This window comes from Benincasa hispida, chromosome 10 (assembly GCF_009727055.1).
Source record: "Benincasa hispida cultivar B227 chromosome 10, ASM972705v1, whole genome shotgun sequence".
Classification (NCBI taxonomy): domain Eukaryota; kingdom Viridiplantae; phylum Streptophyta; class Magnoliopsida; order Cucurbitales; family Cucurbitaceae; genus Benincasa; species Benincasa hispida.
In genome coordinates this window covers 20343152-20359744 of record NC_052358.1, presented here as the reverse complement: position 1 = coordinate 20359744, position 16593 = coordinate 20343152, and the positions used below count along the sequence as shown (strand labels likewise).

At 27.6% G+C, this 16593-nt stretch overlaps 1 protein-coding gene across 3 annotated transcripts; it reads left to right on the top strand.

Annotated features, from left to right (window-relative positions):
- Nucleotides 1-5398: 5398 nt before the first annotated feature.
- On the top strand, nucleotides 5399-14273 carry LOC120087825 (agamous-like MADS-box protein MADS1). Of its 3 annotated transcripts, none has more exons than XM_039044744.1 (8): nucleotides 5399-5556; nucleotides 5720-5961; nucleotides 10330-10414; nucleotides 11407-11468; nucleotides 11814-11913; nucleotides 12485-12526; nucleotides 12646-12687; nucleotides 13834-14272. In XM_039044744.1, exons 2-8 carry the CDS (start codon nucleotides 5780-5782, stop codon nucleotides 14020-14022), a joined length of 702 nt encoding a protein of 233 aa, XP_038900672.1. In that variant the 5' UTR covers nucleotides 5399-5556; nucleotides 5720-5779; the 3' UTR covers nucleotides 14023-14272. The 3 variants fall into 3 exon arrangements, with proteins under 3 accessions (XP_038900672.1, XP_038900673.1, XP_038900675.1); XM_039044745.1 differs by having other exon boundaries at nucleotides 5472-5631; XM_039044747.1 differs by lacking the exon at nucleotides 5399-5556 and having other exon boundaries at nucleotides 13834-14273.
- The last annotated feature ends 2320 nt before the right edge of the window (nucleotides 14274-16593 follow it).

Below are 16593 nucleotides of genomic sequence, written 5' to 3'. Positions count from 1 at the left end.
AAATTCTTTTAGATTTTTTTTTTCCTTGATATTTCTAGTTTATGTTCTATATGTTGTTTAAAAAGAAAAAAAAAAACATCCCAACCCACAAACTAACATAACCAACTTTGTTGATTAACTCATTAAGAAAAATGAATGCTTTTATATTATTTCCCCTACATCCAACCCTCTTTCATCTTACCCTTTGACTATAACCTTTTTCAAGAAAGAAATAAAGAAAAGAGCATGTGAAATTTATTATATTCAAACATAACTTTCTATATATGTGTGTGGGTGTCTAGATTTCTGAATTGATGAAATAATGGTTGAGAAAATTAAAGCAAAGAGAAGCATGCATGCACCTCTTTCCTAGTGCTTTAATTAAACAAGCTTCATGTAACATTGACAAAGGGGGATGCTTTTCCTCCCCTTTGTAGAAATCCCACTTGTTTTTGCCCTTTAATTTTGTACTTCCTCTTTTCCTAGTACTGTCAGTCTTTTTGTATTCTCCACACATTGTTTTTCATTCTACACGTAACAAACCATATAATCATCATTATAATTCAATACCCAAATGGCTTCAACAACTGCCCTTTATTAGACTTGGGGTAGTAAACACTTTTGTTTTTAATGCTTATTATATACTGAGATTGGAACTTCTTCTCGTTCAATTCAATTGTACAAACCCGATCTATTCATATTAACTTTTACGATCTATATATTTTGATTGTTATGAAATCGACAAACAAAGATACAGAAAAAAAATAAACAAGTAAAAAATTGACATAGAGATTTATCTAGTTCATTAATAGTGGGACCCCATAATTCGTCGTTTGGGATGCACCAAACAAAGCACACCCACATGTAAAAAAATAAATAAGTAAAGCTTTATATCATATTTAATAAAATTAAACTTTTGAAGAATCATCATTTAACAATCAATTAGAAGAGTAGATTATTGGATACTATTCTCATAATTGCCACCCCATATGGATGCATTTGGATTTGGAATTTTTGATCTCAATAGTAAAAATACCTGACAATCACCGTTGAACTATATACACCAACTTTCACATGATTTGTTTGGGTGTTTATATTATATATTGACTAAATCTTATTGGTTAGATCCATTAATTATAGGTTAACACGGGCATGTAAATCTCTTTTGAAAAGGGATATTGTTCGTACAATAAAACGAGGATGAACGATTTTGATTTGATATAAAACAAGAGTAGGAATAATTGCATATGTAGTTTTCCCAAAGGCCTAATTTCAATTGTGATAAACAAGAAAATGGTAAAAAAATCAAGTTAGAGTATGGGAAAGGGGAATTCAAAAGGGTGACCAAAAAAATGAAGAAATAAAACATGAGTAATAAAATATGAGTACCAAAACAGGGATGGATAATGGCCTTTCATCAATAGTTGTACACCTACTTTGGCCCTCACGACCCTACCAAATAAGCCCCCTTAGAATGGAAATTTTTGCAGCTCAATATATGAAAAGCTGCAAAATTATTATTAATTATATATATATATATATATATATTACATTATTCAATAATGTACTCAAGAAATAAAGATGATGAACAGGAAATTACATAGGATTCTAGTTTTCAACTTGGAAGATATTCTTTTGGGTTGAAAAATAATTAAAGTTACTCCTGAGTTTCTATTGCCATCTATCTCGACAAACCTATAATTCTATCGCTATCTTTCACGACAAACTTTTTATTTTTGCTGAAATCCATTTATGTCCTTTCAAAGAATTGAATATTTGAATATTGGTATCTACACAATAATGTTGAAGATTTAATTATATACCATGATGTTGATAAAAATATCAATGTTCTATGAAAAATCTTATAAATCCAATAAATTTGAAAAATTCATTTCAAGCTTTTAAAATAAGTGTTATCAATCTTTATCAGCACTATGCGTGTGTGTGGGATTACATTTCTATTGTATGTCTTGTGACTTTTCTATGTTTCATTTGTGTTTCTACCTACTTTGAAAATATCAATTAATCTTTTATGTCTATTGAATTTGAAAGATATATTTGAGTTTCATATCTCCATTCTTCTAAAGAGATTTTTCATTTTTCTTCTATTTCTTCTTTTGATCAATCCAACTCTTTTAGTCAATAAAAGTGAATAAAAAAGGAAAATTTATGTATGTATGAAAAAGTTTTTTAAACCTGCATTGACTAATTGTTTTTAGGGTAAAAATAACATTTTTAGTCCTTAGATTTTGAAACTGGTTTTCGTTTATGGTCTTTAAACTTTATAATGTTATGCTTTTAGTTTTTAAGTTGTGAATCCATATTCAATTTAGTCCTTATGTTGCAAAATGTTATAATTTTACCTTTGGAGTTTGAATTTTGTTTCAATTTGGATCTCTAAGTTTCAAAGTTTGCATTTTTAATATTGATTTTTCACAAAATTTTCACTTTTAGTCTTTAGTGGTAATGTCTATTAATTAAGTTTCATTGTTTTTTGTCACTATTAAAATTAATTTTAAAATTTTACTTCATAATTATTNATATGAAGAATTATTGAGATAACAAGGAACACTCGAACATCTCAATTAGGTTGACACATTTCAACACCTCCATCATCTCCCCAACCCAATAGCGAATATCATTACATAACCCAAGATCAAGGCCAAGAAAATGAAATATAAAATAAGCAATCAAAAGCTGGAACAAAACCAAGTTAATGAAGGCTAGTGGAAAGCCTTCTAGTAGTGTTGATGTCCATAGATTAATTTAAGGAAAATTATTTCAAATGGTAAAACTATTGAAAATATTTATAAAATATAGCAAAATTTTGGAACTATCAATGATAGACGTTGATAGACTTCAATCAGTGTCTATCAATATCACTAATAGATACCGATAGAAGTCTATCAATATCTATTGACGTCTATCATTGATAGTTTTAAAATTTTGCTATATTTTATAAATATTTTAATGTATTTTTCTATATTTAAAGACAACCCTTAATTTAAAAAAATCCAAAGACTTATAGTTAATTAAGTTCCATTAAAATTAATTTTAAATTCACTCATAATTAATTTAAATCTATTAATAGATATTAACATCAAAGACTGAAATGTGAATATTTAGTGAAATTTTGTAGTTAATTAAAAGTATAAATATTGAAACATAAGAACCAAATTTATACTTAATTCAAATCTAAAAGAATAAAATTATAACTTTTTAAAACTTAGAGATTAAATTGAAATCAAACTCAAATTTAAGAATTAAAATAAAGCCTTTTGAAAATCTAGGGACCAAATGGTAACCGCACCCTAGGGACAAAAAAATATATTTTTCATTTGTTTTTTTGAGAAAATGCTGCAAATTTGTAAAAGAATGCATTGTATCCTACCATAAGCATGGTAATTATATATAAAGACTAAATTATAGAAAATACCTCTAAATTTTTTATTTTGTTTAACAGATAATCCTAAACTTTCAAAAAATTTAATGACTTTTAAAAATGGTAAACAAAGACCGTTTTTATTTGTTTTTGGATATAAACACTTATTCAAATGAAATTCACAAGTACCATATCATTATCATTGATATATAGATAAAAATTATTAATAGCTCGAATGAAAAATACTCTTGCACTTTTAAATGTTTAAAAGGCTATTAAAGGAAACTTATAGAAGTCCTTGTAATTAATTTTTTTTAATCAATTATTCAACATAAAACTAATTTTGTTTTAAGAGAAGCCAACTTTACAACAAATAACTTCAAACACTTATCTTCATATAGATCTATTCATTAGATAGATAAATAACATATGTACTTAGGTAGATTTCTGTAAAAATAAATTTTTAAAAAATGAAGGATATGAAATAAAATGATTTTCTTTATATAAAAATGTTCAATTGACTATAATAAAAATACTTGAAAGTTTGGGGTTCAAACAAAGTTGGAATAAGCAATGTAAAATTTTTATTGCCAAAATAAGATTCATGGAAATGCAAATTTTTATTCAAAATAAATTTACTTGTTTTGTAAATCTATACAAAGACATATTTTGAAGCAACTTTCCTTTGATACTTGACCTTTATTATCAATTATGGGTTCTCTCTTTGCACACCATCAAAAGCTCTCACTCTATATATATAAATGGATAGAGTGAGAATTCTCTTTATTGGATATGAATTTCATATTATAAAATCTATTTCAAAGTAGTTTTATAGCTAAAATACAGGGTCCTAAGCTCAACCTATTAAGAATGAAAAAAAGGCATACTAAATCAAACTTTTTTTTTTCTTTTTGGAATTCTCCAAACTTAGATCAATTGGTCTGTAATAGTCAGATTCCAAATGAATATACACTGTCATCAATTCTTTTTAAATAAATATAACTGTTAGATGATATAATGGTAAATTTATCTTCATTCATCAACTTAAACTTTTAGATCATTCATTAGATAATGCATCGCTTTTGGTGTCGGGTGTGTTTAGGTTTGCTAGGAATATGTCAACCTAATTGAGATATCTCAATGCACCTTCATTCCCTCTACCTCTATTATCTTGTTCAACTAGACTTTTTGATCAAACTCTTGTAATATTATTTTTTTCTAATATTTAATATCGACTTTCACTTGTTTGTTCTTCTATATTTCAAGTTCACAAGTGAGGAGGAGTGTCGTTAAATGACATAATATTAAATTTACCTTAACTCATTAGTTTAAACTTTTGGATAAATAGTGATTAAACAAGGATACTTCATTATCTAGATGAGAAACATACAATTAAAAAGAGATTCGCTCATTTTTTCATCGTTTGATATTACAAATTCATAACAAACTTTGTTCAAAACCGACCCGTTTACACTCCAGCTAAAAGATGATCAATAATGCAAAAGGAGGGAAGAATATACATTAGATATATTTGTGTGTATATATAAAACCTAAGCTCCATAATTAACTTGAAATATTCTTAAAAAATAATGTCTGAGCTTCATCTTGAAAATAGTGAAGGAATCTTCCTATGAGACCATACCCAAGAAAGCTAACAAATTTTCCTCATATAAATATATATAAATCTGTTTGTATTTGTGTATATATACAAAAGAAAGTAAGTAAAAATTAGGGGGAAAAAAAGGAAAGAAAAAAAAGGGGAAAAAAAAAGGGGGGGTTTCCATGAGTAACAGAAGGCCTTATTCCAACCAATTTAGGGGTCACTTTTTAGAGAACCTTTTATGGGGAACCCTTGTCTTAACTTTTTCCCATACATGAAGAAATGGATGGCTAATGGGATTTTGAAAGTGAACCCTAATAAAAACACTATCTCTCAATAATTTTATTTTTTTCCCTTTTTTTTTTTTTGTGTGTGTGTATTATTGCTCTTTCTTCTAATTAGATAATTAAGTCATTGGTTAACCCTCTTTAATTTCACACAAAGAAAATAGTAATATGAAAAATTTTCAATCTTCTTTTCAGCTTTAAATACTCTTTCCTCTAAAAACCTAACCCCACACCACCATATATCCTTTTTCTTCCACTCTCTTTACTAAAATCTAATCTTCCTTTTTCATTAACTTGATCTCACCAAGGTTTGTTTTCTTCAAAATCTTCAAACCCCATCTTCAAAGTTTCAAACTTTATATCATTTTTTCATAGATCTAGTGGTAAAAATCAAAACCCATCTTTCTTTCTTTCTTTTTTTTTTTAATTTTTTAAAATTTTTAATTTTTTTTTTTGGGGGATTTTCTTCAGATTCCAGCCACGGAGTTCCCAAGTCAAGCTGGAGAAGGATCTGCCTCTTCCCAAAAAAAAATGGGAAGAGGTAAGATTGAAATAAAAAGAATTGAAAATACTACAAATCGTCAAGTCACCTTTTGTAAGAGAAGAAATGGATTGCTCAAAAAAGCTTATGAATTGTCTGTTCTTTGTGATGCTGAAGTTGCTCTCATCGTCTTCTCTACTCGTGGCCGTCTCTATGAATATGCAAATAATAGGTATTTAATTAATTTCCTCTCTTCAATTTCTTCTTCTTTCATCAACCTTATAATTTATCGAGATAAATTAATTTTCTTTAAAAAAAGAACAATTTTTTTTTTTTTTTTTAATCTAAGGAAGGGAAGAGAGAGAGAGGGGAGTAAATGAAAATTTAATGGGGTAATTGATTTTATTTTATTTTTTTCCATTTTATTTGATAAAGTTTGAGATTATTTTCCTCCAATTTTGAGCTTACTTGTTTATACAGATCTATGATTAATGAATGGCTATGGAGTGGAGTAGTTGACAAATACTTAAAGTTTAGGGTTTTACTAAGGGATTCCATGTTTTAAAATCTTTATTTATTTATTTGAAGAAATTAATGTTTTTTTTAGGGTTTTGTTTTTTTAATTTTAATTTTTGGCTGCAAATGTCATCCGTCTATAAATTCGTCAGCCTAAGCTGTCTTTGACAGATGATGATGGTGTCATTGGTCTGATTATTTCCATTTTTTGACTCTTCTTCCATTACTTTTAATGTTGGTACTGAACTGACCTTGGAAAAATTATAAATTTTTGCAAAGGGGTTGGTTAGATATTGTTTGATTTCAACTGGGTTTTTTTTTATATAAAAAAAATGGATTATCTTAAGTTTTAAGTTAATCATTTTGCTAAGGGTAAATTAGTCAATTTTTAGAGAAGAGTTTCTAATGAAATTGATTTGGGTAAAACTCTTCACATTATAAATATTTTGTTTTTATGTTTGGTTTCTTGTTTTGGATAGACATCTCACCTTTTTAAATACATTGTTAAGTGCTTTTTTCTTGAACTTTTTGGTGTAATGTATATCATAGCTTGTGGTTTATTAATAGAACAAGTTCTTTGATAATTAATCATCTTATGTTTGCTTTCAATTTTAGAAGATTAGTAATTTTTTTCTTTTCATATTTACTATGTTATGAAAAAGACTGAGACTTTAGTCAAAATATTAAAACTAAATTAAAGACGTAATTTTCCAAGTTTAATTTGTTTCTAAATCAAATATCTTGATTAATTCTAAAAAAACCAAAATACAAAATGGTTATCAAATTGGTAAATAACTTCTAAATTATAGATTTTAGTTTTATTAGGGCTTAGCAAACTATTGTTTTCATATTACAAATATACAATATAGTCAACCAAAACATAACCCAATTAGTTAAGACATATTCCCGAATTAACCATTGGAGTTTTGAATTTTTACAAAACATTGAATATGCCAAAAAAAAAAAAAAAAAAAAAAAAAAACTAAAAGAACATAAATATGCATTAAAATTTGTCCATTTTTCTTTTGTACAAGCAAGTAACACTATATAGAAAAAAATATAAAATTATTTTCAATGACAAAACTGTTAAAAATATTTATAAATAATAGTAAAATATCACGGTCTATCTGTGATGGACCACGATAAACTACTATATGTGTCTTAGACACATATAGTAATCTGTTGCGATTTATCGTAGATAGACAATAAAATTTTGTTATAATTATAAATATTTTTGTTCATTTTTCTATATTTGAAAACAACCCTAGATATAATTGTTTTCTAAACTGAATATTTTTTTTTTCTAAGTAATAAGATGTTCTTTTCAAAATTAAAATGTTCCTGAATTATTGCTACTTGTTTAGGAATTTTACAATTAATATCTTGAAAGTACTTTACCATTTCTGCTCCTTCTTTTATGGTAGAAATTAATGAAGAAATTTTCCACACAAATGATCAAACCATTACCTAACAAACTTAAATTTTATTTTAAACAACTTAAGAATGATTGAATGGTAATTTAGAGAATGGATGAATAGTAATTAGTATAATTATTTTGTGGGTTGCACAATAATAATAAAATGAACAATGTTTTATTTTTAATGAAAAATGTTAATAGATATATTATTATTGCAATATTGAAGAACCGTGCAGGCCTCTAACTTTTTATTTGTTGCATAGAAATAGAAAAAGTTGATAAATAGCTTCCTATTGCTAATATTTTCATATTTCATCACTTTCAAACCCTTTCTCTCTTCAGTCAACTCAGAAGTGATATTTCATTAATCAAATCCGACAAGAAAATGTTGTGACACCATTCTTCATCATTTTTATTTTTTTTTTTTTTTTGGAGTGGGGATGAGTAAAAAGAAAATGGGAAAATTTGAAAAATCCCATTTAAAATATTATTGATTATAGGATTATGGAAATAAAAGGGAAAGTGTGTAATTCATTTTCTTTTGCAATGGAAGAGAAACCCATTCCATTTCTATGAAACTTTGACACTTTGATTCTTTCCCCCTTTACACTAAGTTAGGCCTTTTTTTAAAATGGTTTTTGAAAGCCATAAGAACCTTACCAATACACCTGTTTTTAATAACTCTCTTTGATAGAGAAAAATGGCCCTAAGTTCCCAAAATGTTAAATCTTTAATACCAATTAGAGTGTAGATTCAACGTTTTAAGATTGGAGTTATTTAAGAGTATATTCGAAGCTTAGATTTAAGAAAACGGTGTTTAGAATATAGATTTGAAAAGTATATGCTTGGAGAAATTTTTCGTGAATATAGGAATAATGTGATTGTTGATTTTATATCATTACAATACAATGATTTATAACTGATTATTCAATGTGGTTGCCTCATAATAATTGTTAGGTATGGTGAAATATTAAAGAATATGCATGTTCTCTATTAAGAAACTACTAATTATAATAAATTTGAGTTATTTCTCTCTTATACATTCATAAAGGTTAAAATAACAATCAGCCATATTGTGATAGCCTTACTAAATAATTTCTCATGGTTTAGAGGGAATATTCTAGAATGTAATAAAGAAATTTACTAGAGGAGACCGTCATGATGTGACTGATAGTTTTACACCATTAAATGTATATGAGAGAAATTATTAGAATCTATTTCAAATTTGCATCTTATAATTATTATGAGACATAAATTTTTCATCCAAGTCTAATATTACTAGGGGTAGTCACATTAAATTTTTTTCTCCCCGTTAAACCCAAGTTTGGAAATCTCTGTCCCGAACATGAACAAAACTTAAGAAACCAAATCCATGTCCTAAACGCTCGATGGGAAGTGATTGCGGAAGAAATAAGGATGGAATGTGGGTAGGCATTATTGAGAAAGAAAAGAGAAGAGTGATGAGGATTTAGGTTTAGGGTTAGGTATTTTATCCAATGTACAAAGGGAAAATGGGGAGTATGGTAATAGAAAAATGAAAAGGAATAATATATAGAAGTAAAGTAATGGATAAAATTCTGTGAGATCTTCTGACTTTCAATCACCCTCGACGAAATTAAGGTATCACACGCCACCACCCACTTTCTTGGAATCCTGCCCTTTCTTCCCCCTTCTTAATCCATTGGTTCTTGGGTGTGTTTATTCTCCTTATTATATATATATATATATATATTTTTAGGTTAAAATACATTTTTTGTCCTAAATTTTTATGAAAGTAACAATTTAGTTCTTGAACTTTGGATTGTAACGATTTAGTCTCTATACTTTCAATTTTGTAATAATTTAATCCCTGAACGTTAGTATATAATAATTTAGTTCTTGTATACTTTTGATATTATAACAATTTAGTTCTCTAATGTAAAAGAATTCATCAAAATTAGATGTCAAGTTTTAATACTTTATGATGTAAACTTTGTATTTTTTGAAAAATATTAAGTTTCTAATTAGTTTAACAGTTTATTTATGCACAAAATCTCATTAAATCTTAATATTAATTTCTACAATGGGGACTAAATCGTTACAAATTTTAAAGTTCAAGGACTAGATTATTACATAATAAAGTTCAATGACCAAATTGTTACAAAATTGAAAACATAGGAAATAAATCATTACAAACCAAAGTTTAGAGACTAAATTGTTACTTATATGAAAGTTTAGGGACTAAAAGTGATTTTTTACCTATTAACTTTTATAAACATGATATCAAAAGTATTTTTTAATGAGTAATATTTGAGTGTATTTTAGAGTGTCTATCTTTTTGTGTCCAATTCAATCATACAATTGAAAAAATTTAAAAATATTTAAGGAAAAGAAGAAATAAGTTTGTTCATCACGTGAGGAAATGTAGTTGGATAATTAGGTGGAATATAAAAAGATTGGTGTAATTCAGGATGCACCCCAATTTTTTTTCTTTTAGATTACATTCGAATATCTAAAAATGAAGTTTTTTTTTAAAGAAAAATCGAACTACAAACCTATTAGTCGTTAACATATATTATATATTAATTGAGTAATGCTTGCTTTAGTGAAAATGAAGCGTTAAGAATGTTTATATATATTATGAGTTTGGGAAAGGATTATGTTTAAAAATGAGTAAAATTTTGGCAGTGTTAGAGGAACGATTGAGAGGTACAAGAAAGCATTTGCTGACTCTTCCAATTCCGGATTATCAGTTGCGGAAGCTAATGTACAGGTAATTAATTTTTATTTTCCTTTTATATATATATAATTAAGATGATGATCCTCCTTTCGTTTGTTTGTTAAACATTTGGTTTTTAAAAAATTATTATAATTTTTTTACAATTTATTTGTAATAGTTTCATCTTTCCTAACTAAACACTTATGAATCGTTTCATAACTATTTGATGTTTTACTTCTAGTTTCTGAAATTTGTGTTGGTTTTATACTTCACCTTTAGAATGATTTTCATCATTCTTCGGTAACATGTAAATTCTTAGCCTTAAATGTTAAATCTATTTTTTTAAGTATCCAAAACTTTTTTTTTCTTTTTTAAGTAATTTACATCATATAAAGAAATGAAGAAATTATAATAATGTTTATAAGTTTAATTTTTAAAAACTAAATTAAACACTTTTTCATGAAATTTTTGGTCTTTCCTTTCAATTTCTTTCACATAATTCACATTTTTAAACATTTGATTTTTAGTCAAAAATCCAAAAATCAAAATGTTCTTTAAAATTTAACTTAGCTTTTGAAAACATAGGTAAAAATTGAATAAAAGAAATTAATAAGTAGTAGTCATCTTTTGAAAACTTAATTCTTAAATATGAAATAATAAACTCTGGGGTCATATTCACAAGCAAAGACAAATTTAATGTTTTTTGGATGGGCGATTTCATTTTATATTCTCTGTTTTTAAATTTTATGTTGGTTTCTTTCTAAATTTTTTATATAATTTTTACATTTTTGAAAGAAACATGTGAATATTTAGTCGAATTTCAAGGGGAAAAAATCTAAAAAATTACTCCTTTTTTATTTTAAAAACATGGGTAGAAACTGAGTAACAAAAATATATATATATAGATAGATGAAATCAGTGTTTATAAGCTCAAATCCAAAAAAAAAAAAAAAAAAAATATGAAATGTTGGATATTATTTATGTCATTTTGTTATGATAATGTGCTTTTAGTTTATTGTTCTGACCCCAAATGGAACATATTCCAGTTTTACCAGCAAGAAGCCTCCAAGTTAAAGAGACAGATTAGGGAAATTCAGAACTCAAACAGGTTGGTTAACTCAAAAGTTCCAAAACACAAACTTTTATATATATATATATAATGAAATTACTGAAAATATTTATAAATAATAATAAAATATCACTGTCAATCTGCGATANAAAACACAAACTTTTATATATATATATATAATGAAATTACTGAAAATATTTATAAATAATAATAAAATATCACTGTCAATCTGCGATAGACCATGAAACTGCGATAAACAGTGAAATTTTACGATATTTGTAAATATTTTGATTCATTTTTCTATATATGAAAACAGACCAAAAAAAACCAAAAACAAAAATAAAAAGTAAAACTTCAAATTTGCTATAAATTTACCTTCATCAGGCATATTCTGGGAGAAGCACTCAGCTCATTATCATTAAAGGACCTCAAAAGTCTGGAGGGCAGATTGGAGAGAGGAATCAGCAAAGTTAGGGCTAAAAAGGTCTCTCCCTCTTTCACTCTCTAATTAAAATGATTTTCATGTGAAAGTTGGAAGTCTCGTGTTTGAATCCCTTTAACCATTATTTCCTCTCATTTCAATCCTCATTCCAATTCAAATCTCTGTTAAAAGTATTGATATAATCAAACTAAATTCCACCATAACGTGTTATAATTCTATATTTCTGTATTAAAGTGGGAAGTCTTGTGTTAGAAACCTTTCTTATTTTCTTGTTGTTTATATTAAAGTAGTATTGATATTTTAACTCCTTTTGATTGTTTATGCTTTTGAGTTCAATAATAGTGATTTAGAGTCGGTTTGATATCTTATCTAGATTCAGTTTCGGTTTGATGAGTTTATTTTTTATATATAGCATTTAGATTGTTATTGGATTATATGATCCATAGTAAGAATTTCAAAAATAACATTTACATCTTTACAAATTCCGAAGATGTTCATATACCAATCAATGAATAGATAAAATACAACTCTATTTTTCATTAGGTCTTTTAGCTTCGAATTTCTTGTTTGAATCTAACAAAATTTAGAAATTGTCATTTTCAATTTTGTGCAGAACGAAACCTTGTGTGCAGAGATGGAATTCATGCAAAAAAGGGTACGTCTTTAAAGTGAACAAAAAATATTGTTAAGCATTTAGAAAATACCTCGTTTTAAACAGATCTATAATCTCTACTTGTAAATTATTATTAAGCAATAATCCCTTTTTTTCTTCAGGAAATGGAGCTTCAGAACCACAATAACTATCTGCGAGCACAGGTCAAATTCTCACCTTTTATATAAAAGAAGTTTATTTCAATATTATATCCTCAAAATTTTAAAACTTTTATTTTTTACTGTTCAACTTTGAAATCTATTTCAAGACATGCGTTTTTAGAGTTTTCTTTCTTCTCTAATAAAATATTGATGCAATAGTTAATGTATAAAAATTGAAAGACACATATGACATCATTTACAATATCATTCACATAAACTAACCGATAAAGTAATGTATTTAAAACGATTATGTAGATGATTTTAACAATCATCTTTTTAGGATTAAACAAATGGTAACGATCAACATCCTACTATGTCACATTTTCATGCGCCCCTCTTAATTTCATAATAAAAAAAATAAAAAATATTCTTTTAAAAAAAAAGATAAAAAAGTTTTTCACACGACAAATATTAATTGGATGACTGAGTGGATTGTACAAAGATAGGTACAAATTGAGATACACACAAATAATATCATATAGTTTCTAATTTCTACACATGAATCAACTTTATTTATTTCAATGAAATTTTATTATTATTTGGAATAATCTCAAAGTTCAGAAGTATTTTTAAAAACAAATTTCAAAGTTGAAGTTTAGAAATGAATTTTCAAACGTTATGTCGCCATAATTTATGGCCTTACCAAATTTGTCGGCTCTTTAGAGCACCAAATCCACTATTTTTTTTTTTTTTTTGATTATGATGTATCTATCATAGTATTAAATTGAAAGGCTTTTCTCTAACCTTTATAGGTTGATCTTTTGTCTTTGAGCTCTCCTCTAACTCTTTGTATACACATTGAGTCTCTATATTTAATTTGATAAATGCATCACTATTGAATCCGAAGTATGATGGAGGTGTTACGAATGTGTCAACCTAGTTGAGATATCTCAATGCACCTCTTAATCCCTCCTTCCTTTAGTATATTGTTAAGAAAAATCTGTCAATTAGGGATACACAAGATCTTAGGCAAAACTTTCCTTGTCTTTACTTCCTATGGTTCGAATGGTATAAATCTTGTCTTGTTGTAAAAGGCTATTCTCGTGACACATTAGAAACATAATTGAAATCAAATCTAATGTTTAGATATATTTTGTATAACTTAACAAAAAAAACGTAACCGTATATATATTTTGTTGCGTTTTATAGATTGCCGAACACGAAAGAATACAACAACAGCAACAACAACAACAAACGAACATGATGCAAAGGGCAACATATGAGACAGTGGGAGGACAATACGATGATCAGAATAGAAGTTATGGGGCTGTGGGGCTTATGGATTCCGACACTCATTACGCCCATCAAGACCATCTCACTGCCCTTCAGCTTGTTTAAATTTTATAACCCAAAAAAAAGAAGAAAAAAAAAAAAAGAGAGATTAAAGCTGCCTTTTTTCTTTTTTCTTTTTTTTTTTTTTTAAAAAAATTGTTGTTGTTGTTATTATTATTTCCGATCTGCAATTACCCAGGATGTCAAATAATACTGCCTTTTGAAGGTCCCTGCTTCTGGCTGAGATAATTCTCATGGTATTTATTTGTGTAGTGTTATATATTATGGTACAATCAAATGACTGAACATAGACTTCCTTAATTATATATGAATATATATTGAAACAAGAAAAAAAAAGATGTTTTTTTTTTCTTTTGTATTATTAGGAATTGAACAATATAGAACAAACAATGATGTTTTTTTTTTCTTTTTTAATATATATGTTTTTGGTGATATATGTTGATATTTATTTGTTTTGGATTGTGGATTGTTGACATGGTTGTTGCGTAAGATGGGGATGTCCTTTGGATTTTGTATTGTAGTTTGTTTGTTTTGAGCAACTCGTTCATATTAATTTAGGTTCCTTAAATAATTATTTAGGTCTCTAACCATTTTGGTTCATTTGATAATTTTATTTTTTGTTTTTTATTTTTAAAAATTAAGTCTATTTCCTCCTCATCTCTTATCACTACAGGAGAATTGATCTATTGTAATAGTTTTTTTAAGCTTTTGTAGCAATTTAAAACCGCTGGCAGATATGTTGCAACGATTACCAAATCTTTGGTAGAACTTGTGTTGAGAGTCTATTGCAGGAATTTTAACGACCGTTGGAGTCAATTTCCACAACTGTTACAATAGATACCCAAATTGCAGTGGTTCGTTGGATTGTAATGCGGTAATTTTATTTCCATGTGAAATGGTTTAGAATTCACTATATTCTTATGGCAATTGTCACTATTGTGATTTCAATAGCAACAGTTGTTCAAATAATATAGCTACGATTTTTAATTTTTGCAATAGTTGTCAAATGCCGACAATTATTTTTCTTTGTTGCAACGATGATAGTAATCTCCACTAATCTTTCAATAATTCATATGAACATCAAAGTTATTGATAGCCGCTGCAATACTTGAACGAATGCCAACACTTTTCTTCTTATATACTAATGGTTGCATCGCTTATTTGGCAACAATTTTATTTTGTAGCTAAAATCTAAATAAATTTTATTTCATTTATTTTATAAATCAGTCTGTATGTATATGAATTTCAAAAAACTATACAACTAAACTTTGAGTAACAATAACCAAAATGATGCAATAAGAATAAAAATAAGGACACTACAAGAATTTTGGTTTTTCCCGATGAAATTTTTTTCGATATAGAAAATGCGTCGGGAGAGCTCATTTTTTTCTACGTTATTTTGTGTATCGGGAGAAAAAACATTTGACGAAAAATTGACTAGCATTGGGATAAATCAACTATCCCAACGCCTTTTTCTTTGCCCGTCGGTATAAACTGCGTGAAATTAAGATTTGTTGACCTCTCTCGACGCAAAAATTAAGATGTCGGGAGATCGTGCCTATCCCGACAATATAGACGAGGCGTCGAGTTTTAAACAAAGGTTGGAAAATTTTAATTAGAGTTATTTCGACGGTATTTAAATTCGACCGTCGGAAGAACGTATGTATCCCAACGGTTTTTTAGCTTTGGGAGAGGGGTTGAATTAAAAAATATATATATTGAGAAAATTGTATTAATGTTATCCCGATGGTGGGTGAAAAACCGTCGGGAAAAGATATTTAGCCCGACAGTTATTGAAGCGTCGAGAGTTGGTGAATATAAATAAAAAAAAGTTATTGAAATATTTTAAACTTATCCCGACAGTATGTAAAACAATCATGGAGATAATGTACTTCACCCGATGGTTCCCCGGAGACGGTTAATTTTAAAATATTGGAAAATTTTTAGTAGAGTTATCCCGATGGTATTCGAAACGACCGTCAAGAGCGCCTATTTACGCCGATGGTTATACGATCATCGGGAGAGGGTTAATTTAAAAAAAGGTTTTGGAATTTTTATTAGAGTTACCTCGATGATGACCTTACCCCGATGGTTGTCCAAACGACCGTCGGAAGAAATAACTTCGCCCGACGATTTTTAGAGCGTCGAAAAAGGGTCATTTAAAACCCTACAGGTTAGTCGCCGCCCATAGTTTCCTTCTTCTTTCTTCTCCTTCGTACTTTCTTCTTCCAGTCCACTAGATTTCTACTTCCGATGTCCCTTCGTTGTTGTCCGGTGTGCCAATTCTCATCATCCGCAACCAGGTATGAACCATGTTTTTTTTTTCTTTTTTTTGTTTTCCAATTGTGCCCGCATAAGCTTGAAGCTGGAAATTTTAGTGTGCATGACTTAACATGATATGTAATAATTGGAAGAAGAACAGTTTAGGTTGTCTTCTTCAGAAAGTGTCATTTCTCCCACTCCCTTTAATTTGCTTAATTATGATGCAATCTAAAATTTCTTAGAATCGGTAAATTGACATAATACTTGTACTATCAATTTCGAAGTTACCTAATATATTGTTAAAATAAAAAATAAAAAAAAATAATCCAAAATTTTTGCACAAATCACCCTAAA